Source organism: Manacus vitellinus, unplaced genomic scaffold, assembly GCF_001715985.3.
Source record: "Manacus vitellinus isolate BGI_N305 unplaced genomic scaffold, ASM171598v3 scaffold_19_pilon, whole genome shotgun sequence".
NCBI lineage: Eukaryota > Metazoa > Chordata > Aves > Passeriformes > Pipridae > Manacus > Manacus vitellinus.
The window spans coordinates 12,311,948-12,330,131 of NW_021939395.1; the positions used below are offsets into that span (position 1 = coordinate 12,311,948).

Below are 18,184 nucleotides of genomic sequence, written 5' to 3' on the forward strand. Positions count from 1 at the left end.
GAGCCTTGACTAAGGCAGGACCACAGGGTTTGACTCATTTCCATCATCTATCACTTCATTATCACAGCAAGGCCAGCTGATATCTTCTCTAGACTCCTTATTTTGTCAGGCTCAAAATGGTTTTCTATGGTGTTGCTAAATATCTGTTCAGTGAAGCTGGCTGGGATCTCAGGTCACAGGAGGAGACCCTGCTTTACGTTTCAAAGGCCAAAAAGAAATCAGCATTGCCTTTAATGGACCCTGCATAAATACAAAAGCCTGTGGCTGCAATCATTAAAGTGCATGAGTGACAGTGCAAACAGCTGCGCTGCATCTGCAAACTACAAGTGGCATTTTAACCAGGACTTAGACAAAACTTGCGTGTTTCAGCCAACATGCTTATGCCAGCCTGCGAGAGCTCGAGAGTTCAGCCACATACAATAAATACCCTGATCTGGCAGATTTGAGCCACAAAAGGGTTGCCTCAAGCTCACCACAGTCAAGAGGATGATCCCCAGCACCCTGGCCAGCAGGAGCAGAGGACATGCAAGCTCGGTCCTTCAGGCACTACCAGCGGGGGAAACCTTTGCTCAGCTTTATGGTATGAAGAGCACACACAGGGGATCCCCTTAAGGCTTGGAAGAGATAATTTGGCAAGTAGGCTGTTAAAGCAAACTAGGAGAGGGTCTGGTAGAACAGGTGTCCTCCTTAAATCACAGAATTATAGAATCACAGACTGGTTTGGGTTGGAAGGGACCTTAATGATCATCTAGTTCCAATCCCCTGCCAAGAACAGGGATGCCACCCACAAATTCAGGCTGCTTGGTGCCCCACCCAACCTGGTCTTTAACACTTCCAGGGATGGGGCTAAACTTAGTGGGTGCCTGCCTTTGGCACAGAGCATCCTTCCATGCCTGCTCTGAGTGCTTTGGACTCAAGACAAATTCTGCCATAACACTTTTTTTCTGTTTAAAAGAACTTGAAAGTTGTAGCAATGTTTCTTTTATATTTATAATAAGTAGAGGCATCTATCACTGCTTCTACTTTTCATTCTAATCCCTTCCTTTACTCTGAAGTTCTTTCAGACTACTCTATTTCAGGCTCTCTTTAAAAGAAATCAGTCTCACACAATCTCCATGCAGCGAGTGGAAATTAGACACTCGCCCTTCTCTCTGCCCAGCTTTTAAAGTTCAGGTGATGTGAAAATCTGGGACCAAACAACATGTTTCCTTTAGCTTGCATCTGTTTACCACTGCTGAGAGAAAAGATTAGCAGGGACAGTGCTTAACCTTGATGAGAGGGGAGGCTGCACTGCTGCTGGACATGAGCACTGTGTCACTGAAGAGAAAACAAGTCACAATTACTTTGGGTTACAGCAAGGACCTCATTTCTGCTGACCCCACTCTCCCTTTGCCATGAAGCTGCAGCACAGCTGAGAGGTGAGATGTTTCTTCCTTCACTGACACAGACACTGCCAGTGCTATAAATTGTAATTTTGGCACATCATCCACCAAGGGACATGCAGAAATGTTTTGTCTCCTGCCCTACTGCAGAAGAGGAGTGGGGATTGTAGTGCTGCAGCCCTCATCTTCCCAGAAATGAAGAGATAATTCCACATCTTGTTAATTCATAGCAAAACCAAGTCAGTAGACCAGGCAATGCCTGACAGCTCTAGCAAGGCAGTTGGCACTAGCAACACATGGGTGAACCTCAGCAGTAGCTATTTTCTGAATATTGCTCTTTCTGAGCAGAGTTCTCTCCAAATTTTTCTCATTTTGATCATTTTGAGATCTGTGTATAATCCCCTTCAATACAAAACATTTCCTATGGCACAAAAAATCCACAGTGGATTTGCACAGAAGAGTGAATAAATCTATTCAGAAGAAAGCAGCAAGGACTAAACTCAGAACTTAACAGCTAGAGGCACACCACAAGGAAAACTTGTTTTCAAAATGATCCCTAAGCCAGCTGTCTTCCTCCCAAAAAGCCTCTGGCTTATCTCCAGGCCAAGATTTACAAGAGGATGGTGGATTTGCAAAGCTAGAGATGGCCAGGCAGTAGGGCATGGACCTTTGCTAAGTTAAAATGGGCAGCAAAAAGTTCCCTGTAACTTCATTATGATTTGTGTTGGCTCAACACAGGAATAATTAGCAGGAGGGAGAGGAACAGCTTGTAAGTGTATCAGACATCTTGTAGTGGGAGGTTTTTTTTAGAGCCACAGCACAAATTTAAGAAAAAAAATGTGAAGGTAAGAAAACAATGTAATCTATTCAGCTAAAGGCTTTGCACTGAAAAAACATCCTCAAACCCGGATTTGTATGAATTCTGTTATGAGCTTCTGTAATTGGACACATATTTTTATTTATTAGGGGGACTTGGGGAAATAACAGATGCAATGCTCCCCTGAAGGGCCAGGAACTGCCTCTACCCCAGCGCTGAAGTGACTCCAGAATGCTCTTAGCTCTTGGGGACCCCACAACATGTTAATCATGTTTACCCTGCTTACATGTAAAACAGCATTTCAGCACAAGCAGCTCATAATACAAGAGGGTTCCAGTGCTTCCTCCTGCCCCTACTTTGCTCTACAAGCTTGGCTGCCTAATTCTCCCTGTGCTATATTGGAGCAAGAGCTCCATCTTCTGAAGAAGCAGAAAAGAGCCCAATCCAGACTGCATTCCTGAGGAGTCAGTGGTACAGTGTCACCTGCAGTGTGAAGTGACCAGCCCATAGAGGAAAGAGAATTGCCAAATGCAAAGGTACTGTCTTAAAGTTAATTTTCAGAGTGCAAGTTGCTTATGGCTATAAGGACATGTCGCTGAAAAGCTCTAGGAATAGCTCTAGGAAATAGCAAGAAAACATCCTACATCATTCTGCAATCGAAAAGCTCTAGGAATAGCTCTAGGAAATAGCATGAAAACATCCTACATCATCCCACAATATTGCCTGGAGTGCACGTAAAATTAGAACCATGCCTTGAGACTGCAGGCACGATCAGCAACAGCAGAAGAGAACAGAATTACCTTCACAGGGAAAACAGAGCCTCAGTGCTGCAACTAAACCATGGGACACGACTGCAAAGCACCTGGGCAGTGGTGTGGGACTCACAGAAGGAGCTTTCTGTGATTTCACCTTGTGAAATTCTCCTTAGTTTGTACTCAACAACTTTGTAGACCAGTCTGGAGCTGTGAGTCTCTGGCTTTCAGGGATACGACCACTGACAAAGCAAACCAAGGTTCAAAGTTTGCCAGCACCCTGGTTTTGAGTTGCATTCACAGCTGGAGAACCCTCCTGCACAGAATATGGTGGGATGGGATTGCTATACATGCAGGGAAGATCAAGGTAGACATAATTGCATCTTGAAAACAGGGTGCCAGCAAAATTTGAACACTGGTTAGCAAACTACCCTTTACATAAAGTCAGAAAACCTCCAACCTGTGAGATTTGACTGCCCTTTAACAAAGGGGATAAAAAATACCTTCCTGTATAGGAAGGATTTCACTGAAATATACTGGAAAGCCATCAAGAGCTGTCTGCAATTTTAAGCCTTTCAGAAGGCTTCCTTCATGTTCATCAAAATAATAGATTTTGACAAAAAGGAAGTATTTGAAGATAAAACTCCTTGTGAAATTTGCTTCCTATGGTCATAACTAGTGTATTCTTTTCTTTTTTTTTTTTTTTTAAATGGACTAAGTCTATGTGGGTTTCCTGAGCTGTTCCCACCTAAAACCCTGTCTCCCATTTCCAGTGAACAGCATGGTGATGAGGCAACACATGGAGCGGTGATGCTGCATACATGGCAAGGGCGACAGGCTGCTCTTAAGGCATTTTCTTGTATCATCTGTTATGCTTCCCTACCTATTTCTATGTACATTTACAGCTAGAAAATGTGAAATACGGTTTTTGAGACTAGAAGCCTTCGGCCAAAAGCTGGTAACCTGTTTATTATAAAATTTATCTAAGGATGGGATTAACCAGCAGGCAGCAATGAGGGCAGGAGTGAGGCTGCAGGGATGAAGTATTGCCTTTAGAGTGCTGGGGGTCAGGCCACGATGTCTTTTGCAGCAGGAGGAGGTTTTGCCTAGGTGCCTCCTGTTCACACGGGGTTTGGGCTACAGCAGCGAGTAGGCAAAACAGTCACAGGAATCCCTGGTCAGACTCCATCTCTTCTCCTGGATCTTCTACACAGTGCTCTTGCAAAGAAATCTACGTTTTTAAATGCTTGGTTTTAATTTACTAGAGCCTAAAGTCTCAGAAATGTCTTAAGTGTTAAGAAACAAAAAAAGGAAGCTTAATTTACTACTTTTACAGGCTTTTTGGAGTAGCTGCTTGCTTTTCTATTTTTCCTGCAGAGGCATATGCAGCCAGATTTAGTACACCAAGTGTAATGCAAATGGCTTAAGAGACCTGATTTGAGATATGAAATATTTCTGCTAGGCGTGCTATATAATACCTGCAACTTTGGCATTCCGAAATCTGCAGTCACCGACTACTATCTGCAGACTGTGGACAGGAATCCAGCCTTCTTTTCTTCTGTTTAGGTTTTTCACCAACCTTTGAATGACAACAGCATTAGTAAAAGAAACCAACCAACTCAGGAGCAGTTTGATGTGGTCACACTCTACACAACAGGGAGTGCAACCAACAGTTCACTCAAACCAGGGAAGCATTTTAACAGGAGCTGGGCATGCACTTAAAGTATTCCTCTCACCTAAACTTAGGAACATAATTAAAAAGCCTACACTGGGAGCACAGCTGCCTTGGGCAACTCTATAGTCAATGGAGAGGAACAGGACTCTCTCTCTCCTTATCCTGCCTGAGACCTCCAGAGATGCCAGTGAGGAAAACCGGGTACTGATAGAGCCAAAGGCAATTACTTTCCTCACTCCTCTGCTATTCAGATTGGTAGGATGAATTTAGTCAGGGTACTATAAGCAAATTAAAGCCAAGACTTAGGCAGCTGGAAATACTCATAAATGACATCTCTGTCTCACTCATGCAGTAAAATTTGTACAAACAAAAAAAATTGGTGTGAGAAATCTCTGACTGGCACTGGTCGAAATCCCCAGGAGAGGTGAACATTCAGTAAACCTGAGATTATTTGCATCTTGCTTTTGCTATCAGCAAACTGAATTTTGCAAAATGCAGCAGGAGTAAATGATCACTGCAGATCCCTTCCAACTGAAATATTCTATTTTATCCTTTTCGAATTTCCCTCAAAGTGTGAGAGCTGTAGCTGTCAGACAGGAATCCTCCATGGGGCATTCACATCTGTGTATCTATGGGCTAGTGCCTGCACAAATCTGATCCAGGTTCCTGCTAAAATCCCCCTTCCCACACCCCAAACAAAGCATTAGCACACTGCTCTCTCTCCTTCTGAGCCCCCGGGCTGGCTAATGAGAGCCAGTCAGAATCAACCTGGAAAGGAGAGACAGCCAGGAATCTCAGCCAAATTGCTGCAAATCTTGGGAGAGGGAATGCTGCCCTCCCAGACAAGGAGACTAATGGTTCAACAGGCAGGAAGCCTGGGATAGTCATTCCCCAGGCAATGCTCCCAGACACAAGGAGAGAACCAGCTGTAAGGTGTAAGCTTGCGAGCCACAGTTCTAAATACAACAAAGATGGTCCGCAGTCGTCAACCAGTTTAACACTTGTACAGCAGTTTGAGGGAGGAAAATGTCTTGCAATTACTCAGTATTGCCATTAATAAGCCCAGAGGAACAAAGCCAGGAGCTGGGCTGGGGTGTGCAAAGGGCTCGCACTCAAAGCACCATCTGAAAAGTGGGAAGAGGCGCTGTGAAGATATTGGTAAAACCCACCTCACCCAGACACCCATGGCAAGGAAGTCCTGACATGTTTTCCCAGGATGGCATCTAGTCTTGGCAAGGGAATGAATTCTCCAGCTTTCTGGAATAGTCTAAAACTTAATCAGAGGCTGCAGTGGGTGTATCACCAGGCAAGTGACATTTCAAGGGAATGCCTTGCAGGCTCTTAGAGATAAGGCACAGTAGTCCTAAAATACCTACCACTGTCCCTCACCATCTTCATGCACGAGCTGAATTTCATCTCCGTTTTTCACCAGCAGGTCCTCTGATCCTCTCCTCTTGCAGTCTGCAAGGGCTTTGTATTTTCCTGGAGACTGTGGTAGAATGAAAACCTTATCTTATTTAGCTGCATTTCATATCACGCAGCTGTTATTTCTGACTGCCACGGGGAATGTGACAGAGCCATATCAGCTACATTAATTAAAAGTATTTCAAGAAACTGTGGTTGAGACATCTCCTCATTCCCCAAATTGAGATATGGAAATTTTGAGAGATGTGGACAAGATACATCCATTATCCAGTGAAGACAAACAAAGCAAGATGACTGAAAATGGCAGCACCTCAAGCTTTGAGACTATTGCATATCTACTAACCAGCTGGTTCCCATCCTCCTCTTCGGTGTCCGAGCAGTTGGAGAGGTACTGATTACCTGACCACTCCTCCAGCCCCTCACAGATTTCCAGGGACTGAGACATTCCTGGCCAGCCTGCAAGACAACGTGCAGCTCAGTCTGGGGGAACCACAGCACCTGCAAAGCATGCCCTGAAGGGAGGGGAAGGGTCTGTACTTCGGTGGGGCTTGTTCTGGGGGGACACGAGCCCACTGTCCAACATCACCGGGCTGGTGCGCTCTGAGTCGTTCTCTTCTGAGCTTATGGAGGCTCTCTGCTGCTTTCTGAATGGTTGAAAAAATAAAGAAGCAAATCTTAGTTTTACTTTATGAATGAATGAATGCAAACTCCACTAGGTTTTGTAAAATGAAGTCAGAAATAATACTGATACCCCTTAATCTGTGTTTCTATAAAGGTTAAGGACTTCAGTGTCTGGTTTTAATTTTTTTGGGATGGGAAATAAAGTTGCTGCAACTTCTCTACCCCTGAATTTGAGCACTGGTTTTGATCTTTGTCTGCATTTGCCAAGGAGCTGCAGCTCAGGCTGTGCTGCCAGGCTCGAGGGTGACCCTCAACGACCCTGCCCCCAGACCACTGCCAACAAAGGGTGAGTAGCAGCACATCCCTCCTGTTCCCTCCCCAGAGGTCTCCAACAGAAATAGGGAGAAAATGGGTACCCCAGGGAGCCCCCAGTCCAGCTCCTGGCACTCACCCATCACTCAGCTGGGAGGAGAGCGGGATCTGGTCTGTGCCTGAGCCAGGCTGCTGCTTCTCTACTGCAGGGAGGTCAAACACCATCTTAAAATCCATTTTTTATTAGTAACTGTCACACTTGATGCATTACTTTAAAAATTACACCTTTTTTACAACCCTATTGATTTCTCTTCAGAGAAAAACAGACCTATGGACTCTTGCAAAGCACAGACTTAGTTATAATTAAGATGGCATGTTAGCACAAATCCAATATTGAGCATGCTACTGAAGACCATAATATGCTTAAAATTAGGAGTCTGTTATGTATCTTGTTGAATTAAGCCTATGATAACAAACGTGAAATAATCCCCAGGGTAATGATGGCCAAAAAAACATACTTCTGTAATTAATTTTCACACAAGCACCTGGCCTTTACTGCTCCAAGTTATGTTATTTCCCTGTAATGTAAGGCCTCACTCTAGTATTTTGCTACCAGGTTTCTGGAAATCAATTCTCTAGTGAGAATTAGTGGATTTGAAGACTAGCAATGAGAAAACAGGAAAGGTTGTGCTACAGAGTGAATGCCACAGAGAAATTGGTCAAATGTACCTTTTATAAGCTCCTGCTGCTTGAACAAAATTTTTCGTATTTCATTCAACCATGCCATCTTCAGATCTACTGTTTGGGCCTGGAAGAAGAGAAAAGTTCCAGAATTTTAAATTAAGATTTATGAATAAAATCTTACTTTTCCATGTTGTAATTATCTGAAATCCTCATTTTTCCAAAACCACCACTACATTTTAGACTCTTGATCTTTTAAAATTCATGGTTCCCATTACATCCAGGCAAAGCACAGTGGAAATTGTAGACTTATCACTACCATGCAAGGAGAAGAGTGCAAGCAAAAGCACCTGTGTGCATGCATCTTATCTCTTTCACAAAATACCTAAACACTTTTTTACAAAATACCTAAAGGGCCATAACTGACTTTTAAACATATATTTACTTGGCTACATACACTTGCTTTATGAATTTAAGTTGATTACTGTGTTATAACATGGAGGAAAAAAGCTAGGCAGAAGTCTAATTAAAAAAAAAAAAAATCAACTGACAGTATACTCATAATGAGTTTTCCTCTGAACAGCCTTTTAGGCAAACATTTCTCCATCAGAAATTTCAGTTCAAGATGCTACAAATGGAAAAAAAAAATCAAGAAGGACTCAGGTCAGTGGGGCTACTATTCTGTAGATGAGTGAAAAGATTACTGGGAATAACAGGACAGAGGCTAAACCTTTGCTCTAGGGGCAGCTCTGCCATCTTAATTGTGCAAGAGTACATGTGGCCTGTGTCCATCAAAGCACTGGGTCCATTTCCAGCTCAACTCACATAAGGTATTAAGCACAATAAAAACTTTTTTGCAACTACAGGTCTATTTAAAATTTCATCTGGAATCAAAGGGGCAATTCTGTCTCTATTTTTAAGTGACTTTTATAGTTCTGGAATGCACACCAAGGACCAGCCACTGGGACAGATCTGTGAGCACTGACATGGGCAAAGACAAAGAAGAAATGCACGTTAAATGTCCAATAATCCCATTAAGATCAACGGGACACATTCTCTTAACATTGTTGTGAGAATGCACAAATATCCAGATTTTTGAAGCTACAAACCTGCACAACATAGACCTCTTCTCGCCCACTGTACCAGATCTCAAATTTCCGATGATCTCCTTTCACATTCTCAGTTATTCCAACTGCATTCATCTGCAAATCCAAATGAAACAAAACAATTAAACATACTACAAATCTCTCCCTCTTCCCTAGGAATCCAGCCTTTTGGCAGCATGCTAAACCTGTTTTCACCCAATTTAACATATTTCATCAATTTTAATTTCAGTAGCAACTGAAAGTCATTATCTGACTTATCCCCCCTGACTTTCTGTCAGCTTGCTGCATTTGGTTAAGTTTTCCAAAACCAATCAATGGACCTTAGGGAACTTTTCATTTTGGGAATCACTGGAACTAACTGAAGCATCATCTCATACCTCTTTCAGCATGGAATTTTGCAGATGAGGGATATGAAGCTTTATAAATACATGACACATTATTTCTGCCATATTATTCTTTATTTACTCACTAAATTCTGTTTTCCTCTGACAGCGATAATTAAAACCCATTGTAAAACCTTTAGCTCCTTTAGGAGTTTCAGTTCAATGTCTTTTGGTCCCTTGCCATTCCTGTAGTTGTGACACCACCCCAAGGTTTCCAAAAGAAGGGTAAATTTTTGGATATTCAGCCTGAGCTGCCACAAATATGAGAGACAGTAAATCCTGGTCTGAGTGAAGAAATAGAATTTCAATATCCACTAACCTGAATGAACAGACCTTAAATCTGTCTATTCCTGGTTTTCAGGACACACAGGCTGGAAGCTGAATGCTGCTGTACCTGGGTACCTGTTATCACTGACCACTTTTGATAATTTGGATGAAAATACCAAGGGCCCAAATCATTCAGGATCTGCACGTTGTGACCCACCTGAATGAGTAGTTCAAACTATGATTAGAAACCAAGAAACTCTTCAGCAACAGAAGACCTCTAACCCCCCCTGCTGAACATGCCATGAAGATGAAAAATGCTTTAATACCTGATATCACATAAACCATTCCCTCACTTAAAGCAGAGTTTGCTGGCAATTTATCACTGAACAAAGGATGGTCAAAAATAGCTCAAGTCTTCTGTGTTTTGAAACAGATGTAATAATAATGGTATCATCTATCATAAATTATTCAAGCAGACTGGGTTAGATAAATCCAGTATAAACAGAAATGAAGCTTTAGAAATAACATCTGTTTAACGTTGCTGGTCCTCCTTGATAATATGGGCATCCTCAGATCTTTTGGTCTGAAAGACTATGATGATTTACAGATTAGGTCACATGAACAAATGTTCTGTACCAATATTTTCAATTGTTGGTGCCCGTTTTCAGTGACTGTGAACAGCCTCAGGAAATAGGAAGCAAACTGCTCTTAGAATCATAGAAACACTTAGGTTGGAAAAGACCTCTAAGACCATCGAGTCCAACCACTTCCCCAGCACTGTCAAGTCCACCGGTAAGCCACGTCCCCAAGTGCCACATCTACAGTCTTTTAAATCCCTCCAGGGATGGGGATTCCACCACTGCCCTGAGCATCCTGTTCCAGTGTCTGACCACTTTTTCAATAAAGAAATTTTACCTAATATCCAACCTGAACCTCCCTGATGCAACTTGAGGCCATTTCCCCTTGTCCTATCGATGTCACAATGTCTTAGAAAGCTGGAAGAGGCTACATTCTGATTTTATGAAAACTTAAAAAACTCAAAACTTAAAATATATGAAAGCTGTTGGAAGGGCAGACTAGAGAGCACTTCATCCAGTTGCTGCAGTTCCCAGTTCTGTGCATCTTGTTTATTGACAATTTATACAGAGTCTCCCACAAAACTGCCCAGGCATCAAGATATTAGAAATTTTAGATGATCTACTGTGATGAGGCAAAGAAAAAGTGCTAGAAATAGACAGATTTAAGGTCTGTTCATTCTGGTTAGTGGATTTTGAAATTCTATTTCCTCCCTCTGACCAGGATTTACTGTCTCTCAGCTGTTGAATTGCTGCAATGCAGACTGAGGTGGGCTAGTGCAAAGCTCTGGGATGGTGTTCATCTGCATCAGCTTCCACGTGGCACCAGGCAGGCTGATTTACCTGGCATTGCAGTAACCTGCATCCTCTAAGTCACTGAATCTCAGCTGAAGAGATATTTACCACTGGATATTTTGCACAGTATGCAAAATATTATCCTGAGGGGTTCTTTTCTTGTTGTTTTACAGATGCTCCATTACACAGCTTCTACCCGACAGCTTGTTCCAATTCTGAATCCCCAAAAAACATTGTCGCAAAGAAAAGTAATTTCCTGATACTTAGGAATGTGGTTTAGTGGTGGACTTGGCAGTGCTGGTGATGATCTTAGAGGTCTTTTGCAGCCTCAACGATTCTGTGATTCTATGATCATGAACCAAACAAATGCCAAGCTCCAAGAACATGATTTTGCCCTCAGTGTAGCAATTCTCAAAACATATGTGTGCAGATGTAATCCTGTCACATCCATGCATTCTCAAACTCCAACCTCTCAGTGTGTCAACACAAACAACTGGAAAATGAACCCTCTTGAGGCAAAGAAAAACCCTGGACACATTGCCTGGACTCCTGAGCACAGGATTTTCTCCTCTGAGCTGGATTTTTCCCCCCCACACCTCTTCAGTTCTTTCAAAAGCATGTTATGGTAAAACAAGTACTGCAGGGAAAACAAGCTCTCCAGAAAGAAAATTATGCTGTTTGGGGAAAACATTAAGTACCTAAACATATGGCCTGAGATTTGCTTTTAATACACAATTTGTAACGCGCGCTGGAGCTGAACAGACTTATCTACTGTTACCTTGTTTTCTGAATACTCATGGCATCTCCCTCCCCAGACCCCACTGAGATCAGGGACCTGCACCAGCAATCTGCTCTGCTTCCAAGTGCCCATTTTTTTCCATTCTAAGATATACCCATATTGGGGTTTTATTTATTAAGAAAAACAATGCAAAGTACTGAGAAAAAATGCTGATGTTAGAAGTGCTAATCACAAGCAGTATGCCAGAAGGTCTCTTTTAGAGGAGCAGTTTGGGAATGTTATTGATAATAGTTAGCATTTAGAGGCTTGGGACTGTTGTTTATGCCCCTCATATTTTGCCATAGGCTACTTTGTCATCTGATAATTGTCCTTTTAGCTGCAGTCAGAGCCTGCGGAAGGAGAAAGGCAATGGGGGAGGAAGAGTTATCACTACATCCTCCTGCCTGGCTGGGAAATAGGGCTCAGGAGCAGCCAGGCAAATCCCTGCCCAAGGGGCCTCCCTGGGGCACAAGGAGCCTCCTTGCTGTCCCAGGTGGGCTGGGGAAGATGCAAAAGACCTCCCCTCTTTCATGCCCTCGTCCACACTCCTGGAAAGTGGACTAGGGGAGGGGGGCAGGCACATTGGTATCCCTGGAACTTGCCCATAGCTCCATTTCCCTGGCACATGCCATCACATACATGAGTCCAAGTCCACAAACTCTACCAGCTGCTGTCTCAGCTGTGGGAGCTCTCAGAGGTTATACAACCAACATCCTTTCATGGGCATGGTACATCCCTATGAGGCATTACAGCAGAAAACAATCAACTGTATCAGGGGAAAAATACTGTCTGGGTCTGCAGAATTACTAGTCTACAACACACATGGCAATGCAAAAGTAAAATGTCCTTACTTTCAAAAAATGCTTAAAACTGTAAGATGAGGTTTTGTCATATCCATCTCCGTGCTCCTCTCGCTTCTTGCAGAAGACCAAGGCTTTCTCATACAGGAACAGATGCCTCTGCATCGGCTTGAATCTGGCAAGATCCTTCATTTTCGTCGGGCCTTTTCGGTGTCCTGTCCAAACGCTGAAAGATCCCTGCATCAACACTTTCCCCAGTTCACTCAGGTCACCCTGGTGAGGGCAGGACAAGTAAAAAAAGAAATAAAAAGACGTCAATTAAAACGTAAGAGGACTCTCCAAACAATGATGGGTGACAGGGCCAGCTCTGTTCCAAGGCATGTCCCTCTAAGAACAGGTCTTCCTGGAATGAGCAGATGATCTTTTGGGAGTGATGGCATGGTGCCAGGAGAGAAGGAGGGCTGCAGCTAGTCTAGAGAAACTGGGAGAACTAAGAAGACAGGAAAAGCTACTATGGAAGATCAGGTCGAGGGCTCTGGTGACTTCAGAGGGAGAGGGCAGATGAGATTTGAGCCTGAACTAAGGTGCCAGAAGATGGAATTCCCCAGGAGGCCGGGACTGGGACCAGCAGCTTTGAAAGCCAACCCCTCACCCTTCCCTGAAGCCCTAGGAAAGACAACTACTTCCATGGGAAAGGATCAAAATCAGCCTCAGAGAGTAGTTAGTGAAATGTTGAATGTGAAATGCTATGAAGACACTCCAGGGGAATTATTAGGTCAGCCATGAGAACACTTAGGTGCATGCTGAAAAAATACTCTGGAAAACCACAAGGTGGCAAGTGTGGGCACTATGCAACTCTGGATATGTCCCTTAGATGTGGATATTTTCCAAAACCCTGAAATCAGAGGGAAGACTGTCACCCGTAAGAGCTTCCTGATCCCATTCACTTTGTAGCTGTTCTAGAACAGTTTTCAGCTCATACACTCTGGGACACTGTCCATTCCCAATGCATCATCCAGTCCTGTGCAAGGGCTCTCATTACTCAATTCTACTCACATCATATCCTGTTATTGAAATCTGATGCATAGAGTCGTTGACTGACTTCAGCAAATCCAACATTGCAACCAGAGCTTCTTGAAGTTCCTGAACTCCATCACAGCTCGTGCTGTACTTTAACAGCTCCTGAAAATAGAAATGGAAGAGCATGTATTTGCACTTGAACAAAGCAGATTTTTTCCACCTCGCCCAAAGTTACCAATGCTCAGCAATTTACACTGAGTTTCTTTTTTCAAATGTCACTGGAAAAAAGACTCCCTCTAAACCACAGTCAGTACAAGGTGTGGAACAGATCACTGCAGGATGGCCCATTTTTTCTGAGTTTCCTTAAGGATGTTGTCAGCTTTTAGAGTAGCATCTGATTTTTTTTTGTTGTGCTTTCCTGCTTGGTAAGAAATGGGAAATAAGGCTCAGGTTTTTCATTAGCTGCCCATATGTCATGTATGCCCTCAAATGATGTTGCAGCAGATGATTGCCTTCAGCCTGGCAGAGACAAGGCACAGAATTTATAAAATCCAGAGTCTTCAAGTCAATAAATGGAAGACATAATTTTACCACTGAGATAAAATTAGTTTTGTTTCACTTAGAGCTGCATGTGTACTCATTCAAGAGGCTAGAAGGTGGGGTTCAGAAGCTACTACCCAAATGTTATTCCCACCTTACAGAGTGAGAATAACAGCACTGCCCTACCTCAGATGGGGGACACAAGAATAACTGCATTAAAGATTACAAGCACTGTAAACACCTGAGGAGAAAAGAGATACACTAACATAATATATTTCATTCATCATATGCTCATGATCATCCCTGGTTCAGTTTTCTTAGAAGTGCATCTGTCATTTTGCATCTCTGAACAGATTCAAACAGTTTTTCTTCCCCTAAAAAACAGCTTGTTAAAAGCACTTGTTCCTTTTTCAGATATATGAATATTGGTCTTCGCTGAAAGTCACTTCAGAGGGCCAAGATAAGCAATATATCATCTAAAGTTTGGTGCTGATTTACAGGTAACCTTTAATTGAAAAAAATAAAACAAACTGGAAAACAAATCTAATCTATCTGCTGATGTCCCTTCAGAGCAGAATATGAAATACCTTTAGAAGTAACTGGTATTTTGTCAGGCGCTGCACTGGTTTAAGTAAATAGGAATCCAGCCCAAGTTTGTGTTCTAATTTTCTTTGGCATTCCTGGAACACAGAATTCAGATTAAGTAAATTTGGCACCAACTATAAGTAGTTATTCCAACACCATGACTGTGGGATTTGCTGACTTTGAAGATTTCATGTCAAAATGTTGTATGGTGCCTAAAACTACAGAAATTTAATACCAACATGTAAAATAATATAATGAATGGATCTGCCTTACACTCTTTGTGTACTAGAAACTCCAACACCTACTTTTGTGAGGTTTCATGCAACGGTAGACAGAATACAACGAAATTGTGGGATGTTGAGGAGGGTGTTTAGGACAAGGGAGTGTCCCAGACAGTGCCTTCCCTGGTGGAAGAAACAGCTCACCTGGAAGAAGGTGCTTTCGGAGCACTGCCTCCACAGGGACTCCGACCGGGGCTTGTTCTGGCAGTACTTCTCATACATCTGGAAATCCTCTCTCTTGTAAGGGAAGCCAAAAAGTAAGTCACATTCATGAACCCAATCCTGCTGGGCAGCCAAATAAGACAAGCACTCAAACTGTAATTTTGTTTTTGTCTCTGCTGCCGACTTCAATATCTAAAAGTGACAGAGTTTGGGTAAAAAAAAGCATGGCTGGGAATCACAGCAGAGTCATGATGGCTGCTCTGCCCCACCTGCTGCTGGCCAGGCACCTCTGCTCCCAGGCTGGCTGCTGGTACTGCAGATCAGGAGCCTCTTACTCAGCTGACACAACTGAGATGTTGCAAAGTGCGACAAATCAGGAGAAACATTGGCCTTTGAGTGTGCTTTACATGTGAAAATGAGTCACTCACCCTGTCTAGGAAACAACATCCCACTCTCTCGGGTGCTCCCAGGCAGTTTTCCAAACTGTGCAGGAAAATTCTGCAAGAGATGGAAGAAGGGACAAAAATGCAGCTGTGAGCAAGGTAAGGTTTGGGTGTTTCATCATTACAGGAAATCAGTCTAATGCAAAGGGGAACAGAGCAGCATCATACTTGTTGTGGAAGTCGTATATCTCAGACATGTTTCCAAAGAGGACGTCCTTCCTGTTCCTCAGCACGGGAGGCAGGAGGATGAGCATGGCAGGATTATCCATCTCAGCTCTGTAGCCCTGCAGGATGCAAAAAGGGCTCATCACTCAGTTGGTAAGGCCTTGGCTTGGCATCTCCTCGAAGGCAGATGAAAAGGGGACATGAACAGACTTTCAATACCATCTGCTTTGGTTCAAAGTGCAGTGTACATTTTATTTGCTTATTTTTGTCTCTAAATCACTGTCTTTCAGTCCCTGGGCACATGGGATTGCAATCCAGCAGGGAATGGCTTAGGACAGCTCCTGTGGGGCTGGCAGCACTGCACAGATGCTCCCAATTCAACAAAGGCAAATCTCAGCCACCTTCTCCTTACTATGGCCTGACTGCAGGGTCTCAGAGGAATACTTGTTCAAGAAGAACACATCTGCTGCTATGACCATGGGAAACAGTCATAGAGTGACAGTGTGTATGTACAGGGTATGCAGTTACACACAACCTCACGAGAACCACTGTAGGAGGTGGCTCCTTACAAAGCAGAGACAGCTTGAGATCAAATACCAAAATCAATGGGCTTTTTGCTCTTGTACAAGACTTGCTGAGCACCAGGGTCTTGCTCTCCTCAGTGCCTCAGGAACTCTGTGCTCTGTGGCTCCAGCTGCCTCTTGAAATCAGGGCTCCCAAACCGGGAGAGACACCACTGCACTACAAATCATTGGGTGGAACTAGGAAACAATGTAAAGCTCCCCAAAGTAACATCCCATCACTGCAAAATCATTCACCAGGTATGGCAAACATCCTAACTGCAGTGTAGGGAAAGGCATGGCCAGAGCTCAGGACCATCACTGCAAAGAGGCCCCCAGCTCAAGTTGGCCCTGCTGGTCACCAAGGACTGCACAGAACAGAGGCCCTTTTAACATGAGCAGCAAAAACGTATTCAGTATGTACAGCATATTTTCTTTGACTTTCCAAATTAATCTCTCACACTCACTATGGCTGGAATCAATATTCCTTATACTAAGCAAGCATTTTATAGTTGATTGAGGATGCAGTAGATGATAAGTATGTGGAAAATTAGTAATTTGTATTTAAACCCTGCAAGCAGGCTTCCCCCTTGAAAGGAAATACTATTTTCAGAAAACTGTCCATTTTTCTCTATCTAGACTTGATGAGCACAGTAATAAATTTTGTACCTGCCAACTGCTTCATCATAGAGAGTGTGGTTTAACAAAAACCCCAATCAGTGCATGTAATTACCTGCAGTCCAACAGATTTTTATCCTGCTTGCTCCTGAGTGAGAGAAATGCAAGGGAGGGGAGCTATTTAACAGCCAACTTGTTTTGGCCATCAGCAAGAGTTATTTTGGAATAAAGTAGAAGTGTCTAGAATGGCAGTATGAGAAATTATAATCTGCTTTCTAAAGAAATGTGCTTTATACGGTCTCAAACTTCACAGTATTGAGACAGAATCCTCCCAAGAGTAAAACACAAACTTCTTTTGTCTCCTAAAGGTAAAAGAAATTAGGGAACAGTTAAAAGAAACAGCTTTTTGTACATTTTTCCCAGCACTGCTAAGACTAATTACCAGTGCTTTTGTGTACAAACAGAAGGCTTCTCCCTCATTCTAGATGAAAAGTTCATCCTGACACCAACTGTTCTTGCAGATGCCTCCAACAAAAAAAACCTAGGGAGAAAACTTGAACATTTATGACTAGCTTGGGATCTGACAGTCTGGTAGAAACCTGCCCCATCACATATTTGCTTAGTTTGACAGAGTGGCAGGTGTTCTTTTGTACAAGTCACTGCGGAACCATAAGGAACAACCTGGAGAAGTCACTCACCGTCAGAACAGTGAAGAGTTCCTCCACATACACTCTCTCAGTTTCTATAAGCTCATTTATGACATGGCTAAAACAAAGAAAAAATAGAAGCATATCATTTTTATGTCTATATAAAACGACCATATAATCAGTGCAGTTCAAGGAACCAAAAACACAGGGTGATCTCCTTAACAACCAACACGTAAAACCTCAAGAGATGACACCCAGGTCAGGTTGGAGGATCTCAGGGGTGGAGCAAGGACTGGCCAGAAATAAACATCATTTTGAGGGATGTAAACGGGATGAAAGCTTACCCTTTTAGTATATCTAAGCTGTCATCACTGTCTGAAATAAAATACTGCAAGGAATTCCGTTTTTCCTGATAGTTGTGCATTACTTCGATCTGGAAGAGAAATGGGATACACTGGGAAGAGCTGCCAGAAGGGCACTGCAGGGGCTGGACAAGCCCAGCCCCTGATGTCAGCATGGGAACTCTTTGGGGAAGGATGAAATATACTTCCTTTTAAGAAATCCTTGTGTAGGAAACCTTAAAAGGGCACAGCATATAATGGGTGGCCAAATACTCCCAGAAATTACTCTGCTACATAAAATCTGAAAATACTGGTAACATAATTCATTAGCGCAGAGACCAGAGAAGAGTTTCCACAGGGGAAATATCTGTGGATGGGGAGATTTCCTAATACATGTCTCTGTTATGAAAAGAACAGGTTCAGGGAATAACACACAGAAAATCGATATCTGTG

General features: G+C 43.0%; 1 protein-coding gene across 2 annotated transcripts in view; it reads right to left on the reverse strand.

The window, feature by feature from the left end:
* The window catches only part of MCF2 (MCF.2 cell line derived transforming sequence), a 46,384-nt gene that overhangs the window by 2,086 nt on the left and 26,114 nt on the right, over window positions 1-18,184 (reverse strand). Inside the window, exons 14-29 of one of the 2 annotated variants that reach the window (XM_018070755.2) lie at window positions 17,735-17,823; window positions 17,442-17,508; window positions 15,569-15,684; window positions 15,386-15,455; window positions 14,940-15,032; window positions 14,517-14,609; window positions 13,426-13,551; window positions 12,421-12,642; window positions 8,775-8,867; window positions 7,714-7,792; window positions 7,124-7,187; window positions 6,589-6,695; window positions 6,395-6,507; window positions 6,003-6,115; window positions 4,430-4,530; window positions 1,253-4,182 (exon numbers count right to left, since the gene is read on the reverse strand). In XM_018070755.2, coding sequence (XP_017926244.1) covers window positions 4,130-4,182; window positions 4,430-4,530; window positions 6,003-6,115; window positions 6,395-6,507; window positions 6,589-6,695; window positions 7,124-7,187; window positions 7,714-7,792; window positions 8,775-8,867; window positions 12,421-12,642; window positions 13,426-13,551; window positions 14,517-14,609; window positions 14,940-15,032; window positions 15,386-15,455; window positions 15,569-15,684; window positions 17,442-17,508; window positions 17,735-17,823 — 1,599 coding nt within the window. In that variant the 3' untranslated portion in view covers window positions 1,253-4,129. Of the gene's footprint in view, window positions 1-1,252; window positions 4,183-4,429; window positions 4,531-6,002; window positions 6,116-6,394; window positions 6,508-6,588; window positions 6,696-7,123; window positions 7,188-7,713; window positions 7,793-8,774; window positions 8,868-12,420; window positions 12,643-13,425; window positions 13,552-14,516; window positions 14,610-14,939; window positions 15,033-15,385; window positions 15,456-15,568; window positions 15,685-17,441; window positions 17,509-17,734; window positions 17,824-18,184 lie in introns of those variants that run through there. The other variant, XM_018070756.2, reaches the window with a different exon arrangement.